The sequence below is a fragment of the Penaeus monodon genome, chromosome 17, assembly GCF_015228065.2.
Source record: "Penaeus monodon isolate SGIC_2016 chromosome 17, NSTDA_Pmon_1, whole genome shotgun sequence".
NCBI lineage: Eukaryota > Metazoa > Arthropoda > Malacostraca > Decapoda > Penaeidae > Penaeus > Penaeus monodon.
This window is the reverse complement of record NC_051402.1, coordinates 35,525,328-35,532,312: the sequence shown is the minus strand read 5'-3', so window position 1 is coordinate 35,532,312 and position 6,985 is coordinate 35,525,328. Positions and strand designations below refer to the sequence as shown.

The 6,985-nt window shown below is 32.5% G+C and overlaps 1 protein-coding gene across 1 annotated transcript in view; it reads left to right on the top strand.

The window, feature by feature from the left end:
• The window catches only part of LOC119583357 (fibrocystin-L-like), a gene marked incomplete in the record, with an annotated part of 14,979 nt that overhangs the window by 7,032 nt on the left and 962 nt on the right, over nucleotides 1–6,985 (top strand). Inside the window, 1 exon segment of the mRNA XM_037931830.1 lies at nucleotides 6,954–6,985. This exon segment is cut by the window's right edge and continues 139 nt beyond it. Within this exon segment, the coding sequence (XP_037787758.1) occupies nucleotides 6,954–6,985 (32 nt within the window).

Sequence of the window (6,985 nt, the reverse complement as noted above, 5' to 3'; positions counted from 1 at the left end):
AGGAACATTGTAGGGGCTGACTAGAGGAAAAATGGTTGATTGACATTAAACGTTCACATGATTCATAAAGCCCTGATGACGGATAGCCAGATGACCAAAACTAAAAAATCGAGCGTTGCAAGAAAACCTTTGACATCTCCTAGATATCTACTTTAATAACAAAAATAATAACAATTAAAATGATATTGAAAATTATAATGTTAATAATGATAGTAATAATGTTAGTAAAATGACAATAACAGTACTACTAAAATTTAATAATAATAATAATAATAAAAAATAATAATAATAATAATAATAATAATAATGATAATAATAACAATGATAATAATAATAATAATAATAATAATAAAAATAAACAATAAAATGTGATGATGATGATGATCATCATCATCATCCTCATCATCATCATCATCATCATCATCTTTCATCATCATCATATCATCATCATCATCATCACATCATATCATAATCATAATCATCACATAATGATATTGATAATGATAATACGATGATTATATTAATAAATAATGATAACCATCATTATTATCATTATCATTATTATTATCATTATTATTCCATATTATTCTCTTTATTATCATTATTATATTATCTTTATTATTTATTATTATATTATTTTTATTATTATTATTATTTTATTATTATTATTATTATTATTTTATTTTTACGTCAATCTCATCAATCATCACATCATCATTAAACAATGATAATTATTTTTTTAAAAAACGAAACAAAAATACAGAAAATTAAACCCCATTCCATATTTCAAACACCATGTACCGGGTGAAAAAATATATTTTACGTGTTTGCAATCAGGGTATAATACATACCCTCCCCTAATTTTTAACGAGGTTTAAATCATTGATTTCATGGGTGTACTTTTTGTAACTTTTACAGCTACATTTTGTGTGCTGATAAATTTTACTATAAATAAAATTAAAAGTGTGCTTTTATATTAATAAAAGCAATCGGCCGCGAAAGGACTTAACCACACAGTTTTTTTTTAAAAAGGGGAAATCCTTTTCCGATTTTTAAATTTTACATAAAGGACGTAAAAGAGGTGTGTACCTCCCTTTTAATCTTTGGGGGGCCTCCAATGGTCGGGTTTCCCATGACCCTGCCAGTTTTGGCTGCCCTCCGAATTTTTTCCCCCCTTTGTTTTCCCCGCCATCGTACGAAGGGAGGCGCTGCTGGTGGCGAATTTCCCTCCATCCAGTGGCGTTTAGGGTGACGCGAGATGAAAGGGGTTTTGGTGCGTTAGGGCATCATATGTTGACTTTTTAATACATATAAATTGGAATTAATCTTAAATTTCTCTTCGTATTTATTTATGGGTTTGGGTTTTTCAAACGAAATTTTCGAACGAAAAAAACTCACAGGAATCCGAAACTACACCCAGGAGAGGGTATTTTCCCCGCGGAGTTTGCCCAGCAGAGAAGGTAAAAGTGCGTCTGGTTTTCCCCTTTTCGCGTGTATCGCACTTCGGAAAAGGGAAACCCAGGCTCTGAGGACGGAGGGACGCTCGACCCGACTGGATACGAAAAAGTTTTTGAGTTTGTAATTTGAGGTGTATTTATGTGTGGTGATTTGGCTCAAAGGCAGTAAACAGAAAACCCAAAATTTAAGTAATGACAAAAACACAGTTCACGGACGCACAAAAACAAGTGCGCGCGCCCCTGCGCGCCACACTCACACACACACACACAACCACACAACACACACACCACACACACACCACACACACAACACACACCACACACACCAACCCACACACAAACTTTAAAACAGAGATTGCGAATACTAAAACCCTACAAAGGCCACTAACAAAAAACGCCCCCATTACGTAAAGGGGGGTCAGAACAGCCCCTCGTTCAGGAAAATTCCACCCAAACAATGGACCCCTGAACCCCTCTTTATAAATCCTTTTTAAACGGGAATTCATAGCCCTTTCTCGGGGTTCAAGCACTGGGAGCTCCACCCGGTTTAAGGGGAAAATATTAAAAAGGGGTACCACAAAAAATATGAAGCATGTATTCTTTCTCGCTCCACTGTCACAAATTTGGATTTTTTATGTTTTGGGTTGAAGAGATAGTTATGAACAAAAATAAGAATTATTAGTTTCCGGGGTTTTGGGACCGTTCGCAAACGTGCATTTGGTTTTTTTTTTTACACTTTTTCTCGAAAACAGAAAAAAAAAACTTACTTGTCTCGATGAAGGGGCTTTGCTCCCGAGTAAGACCGATGTTTTTTTCTTTTGTTGTAAGTGTCCTATAGTTAACTTTGATTTGAGAAAGTTCTTTGCATTCCAGAAAAGCGAAGCACTCTGAAAAAATGGTAGTGTAATTATATATATATAATTATATATAATATATTATATATATATATATTATAATATATAAAAAAATATATATATATTTGTGTGTGTTTGTGGTGTGGGTTTTGTCAGTCTGATTTGGGTTTTTCTTCCCCTTTTACAGCACGGAAGAGGTTTTTCATCAATTTAAAAAATTTTAATATATTATATATAAATATATATATATATATATAATTATATATATAAAATTAAAATATATTATATATTAATTTAATATATATGTATGCATATATTAATTTTATTATATATATATATATTATATATTATAAATAAATATAATTTTTATAAAATAATATATATATATGTGTGTGTTATGTGTGTGTGTGTGTGGTTTTTTGTGTGTGTGTGTGTGTTGGTGTGTGTGTTTTGGGTGTTTGTTGGGTGTGTGGTGTGTGTGTAAGTATTATATTATATATATATAATATTATAATATATATATATAATATATATATATATATAATTAAAAATATATATTTTATATATTTATATATATATATATATATATATATATATATAAAATTATATAATATATTATATATTATAGAGAGGGGAGAGAAAGGAAGAGAAGAGAGAGAGAAAGAGAGAGGAGATAGATAGATATATAGAATAGATATAGATATAGATATATAGATAAGATTAAAAATTTTACATACAATATTATATACATATAGATAGATAGATAATTAAGATAGATAAAAGATATGTATATTATTGTTATATATTAAATATATAGAATATAATATATTATAAATATAATTTTTAAAATTATAAAATTAATATTATATTTATGAAAAATAAAATTATATAAAAATTAAAATTTTAAAATATATATATTAAAAATATTATTATATATAATTATATAATATATATATATACATAATATAAATACATATATAATATATATATTATTATATATATATATATATATTATAATATATATAATATATATATATATATTTTTGTATATATATATGAAATATATTAATATATAATAATTTTATATAATAAATATATATTAATAATAATTTATTATATATTATATTTATTACATAGATGGGTGTGTTTAAGTAATTTTAAAAACATAATTATATATATATATATATATATATATATATTATATATTTTAATATATATATATATTAAAATTTATAATCCCCGGGCATAAGACAGTATCGGATGTAAACAAAATAGGTATCCCAACAAAAGGTGAAGATTAATATGATTAAGGTGATGAGGGTGATGATGATGATGTGATGATAATGATGAAATGATGATGATGATGATGATGATGATGATGAGATGATGATGATGATGATGATGATGATGATGTGATGATGATGATGATGAGATGATATGATGATGATAATAATGAGATGATGAGATTTTTGATGTGTGATGTGATGATGATGATGATGATGATGATGAAAAAGATGATGTAAAGATGATGATGATGATGTGATGTGATGATGATGAGGATCCGTTTCGAGACATTAATAGGGTCTGAGAAATAACCCTTAGCTGCCGTTTCCTGCTTGATTTAAAAATTTCCCTGTATTTGGGCCCCGAAAACCTGAACAAAAAAAAAAATTTAGGGGGAAAAAATCCTTCTTCCGTGTTATTAACTGAAAAAAAAAATTGCATTCCTTTATTATTCAAATTTAAAAAGTGCTATATGCTTGTTTTTAGTACATTTCTTGATTAATATTAACCATGATTTAAAAAAGTAATATTATTTCTCTTTTCCAGTATCAAAAATCTATCCCCCGGGAAAGACTTTGTAGATTCCCATAAAAAAAATAAAACCAACGGGGAAAAAAAGCATTTTCATTCCACCTCCCTTTTTTCCCCTCATCTTCCTTCTCTTTCTTTTCTCTCTCTCTCCTCTCTCCTCTCCTCCTCCCTCTCTTCCCCCCTCTCTCTCTTCTCTCTCTCTCTCTCTCTCTCCCCTTCTCTTAGATACACACGCACTCGACACATAGATAATACTCCCGAAAAAGGCATCGAGCATGTTGACCCCCCGGGCCGCATCCCCAAAAAGGCAATGTTCTCCCTCCGAAGCCGGTCGCAAAGTGGATTTCGTTTGTCTTCCCTTCGGACTGGACTTGGCACTTCCGCCCAACGAGAGATAACACAGCCGAACGCACCTGAGTGGGTAAATATGCACAAATATGAGCAGATTCGTGTTGGATGATTGTGTGTGTGTGTGTGTGTGTGTGTGTGTGTGTGTGTGTGTGTGTGTGTGTGTGTGTGTGTGGGGTGTTGTGGTTTGTGTGTTTCCGGAGATGCATAAAACGAGCTTCAATATAGAAATAATGGATTTACTGTCGCAGTGTAAATACGCTCCAAAACAGGAAACGACATAACGAATACGTAGAAAACTCCCTTACCTCCACGTCATCAGAGAGGTCAACGAGGTCAGAGGTCGCGCCATGGAAAAAGAGCTTGACGCGACCTAGTTGGCCACTGAAGTCACCTCTGAACTGTGCTTTACCGAGGGCCCAGGTGGCTCTGCCGCTCATCGTGGCAGGTGTCTGCCCGCGTTGTACCTGCCGTTGTGGTCCGTCATCAGCACCTTCGTGGGCCGGACGCCTGGGGGAGGAGGGGGGAGGAAGAGATGGGATGATTTTGAATATGGTAAAACGGGTTTTATTTAGTAGTGAATTGGGCCACGATACAGAGTGAGAGAGAGAGGTACAGATTAGAAGTTAGAGGTAGAGAGAGAAAGGAAATGAGACACTGGCAGGCTATTGCCTGGACCTCTACCCACCTGCTCTGCGGCCGCTTATCACCACCTCCAGGTAAGCCGGCGTGTCTGCTCTCAGTTCCACGCTTCCCCACTTTGGTAGTGGCACCTGAGAGAAAAAATATCTATCTAAAGTGGCATTTAAAATTTTAAAGAGAATTAAGGGATGAAAGAAAGAAAAAAGAAAATGAAAAAAAAAAGCTAGTGATTTATGAACACTTGAAAATTACCTTCCTCACCCAACAACTTACCGCCTTGTCCGGGTCGCCATCCGCAGCCAGGCAAGCAAGCCAGGTTGTGCCATAGCGAGTGGGCACGTAAGCCGCCAGCGTGAACGAGCCATCGTGTGGAGCGTGGAAGTAACCTACAAGTGAAGTAAGACGAGGAGAGGTGAGTATGATTCTACGTTTGCTTCCTCGTCCGTTGTTCTATTTTAGTTTAATGAATCTTTATTGTTGAGATTTAATCCCGATCGGCCTAAAACTCAGCTGTCTCCTAAAAACAGCTGTCAATTCGTTCAAAAAAATAAATAAAAGGTGACTCAACCCACCTGTCAATTTGGCCACGAAGCTCTTTGGCGCGATCGGAAGTGGAGGAGTGACGACGGAGGGAGTAAAACCCTCCGTCTGCGGCGTGAGGGGGCCAGGCGGCGGCGGTCGCTCAGGTCCCGGCGCGAACTGGCCTTCCCACAGCTCGAGCAGGAGGCCGCGTTCCCCTGGGGGAGCGCCGGCGGGGGTTAGACTCGAGGACCATGGGAGGAATGAAATGACTCATTCAAGCCTTGCATGTGCGTGTAAAGTATAGAAGATACACACACACATTGTGTGTGGTGTTATACGTGTATATTAAAATATATATATTTTATATATTAATATATAATAATATATTTTAATATATATATATATATATATAATTTAAATTATATTATATATAGGGTGTGTATCATATAATATAAATATATATATATAAATATTTTATATATATATTATATATTATATAATGTGTTGTGGTGTGTGGTGTGTGTGTGTGTGTGTGTGTGTGTGGTGTGTGCGTGTGTGTGTGGGGTGTGTGTGGGTGTGTGGGGTGAGTGTGGGGGGGTGTGTGTATTATAAATATATTAAAATATTTTTAATTTTAATTTTTCTTTCCCTTTTAATTTTTTTTTTTATTTTTTTTTTTTTTTTTTTTTTTTTTTTTTAATTTTTATTTTTTTTTTTTTTTGTTTTTTATTTATTTTATATAAATAAAATATATTTAATTAAAATATATAAATTATATATAATAGTATATATTTTTTTTTTTAAAAAATTTTATATATTAATAATATAATTATATATATTTTAAAAATATAATATTATATATTATATATATATATAATTAAATATAATTAATAGTTATATTAATTTTAAATATTTATAATACACACAAAACACACACACACCCAACACACACACAAACAACACACACACACGCACACACCTCACACAAACACACACACACAACACACACCACACACAAAACACAATTATATAATATTTTAATATTATATATATTATTTATATATATATATAAAATATATATATATGTATCACACACAAATTTTATAATATAAATTTAAAAATTATATATTTTATATATATATATATATAATATTATATATATATAAATATATATAAAATATATAATATACACGTATAACACCACACACAATGTGTGTGTGTATCTTCTATACTTTACACGCACATGCAAGGCTTGAATGAGTCATTTCATTCCTCCCATGGTCCTCGAGTCTAACCCCCGCCGGCGCTCCCCCAGGGGAACGCGGCCTCCTGCTCGAGCTGTGGGAA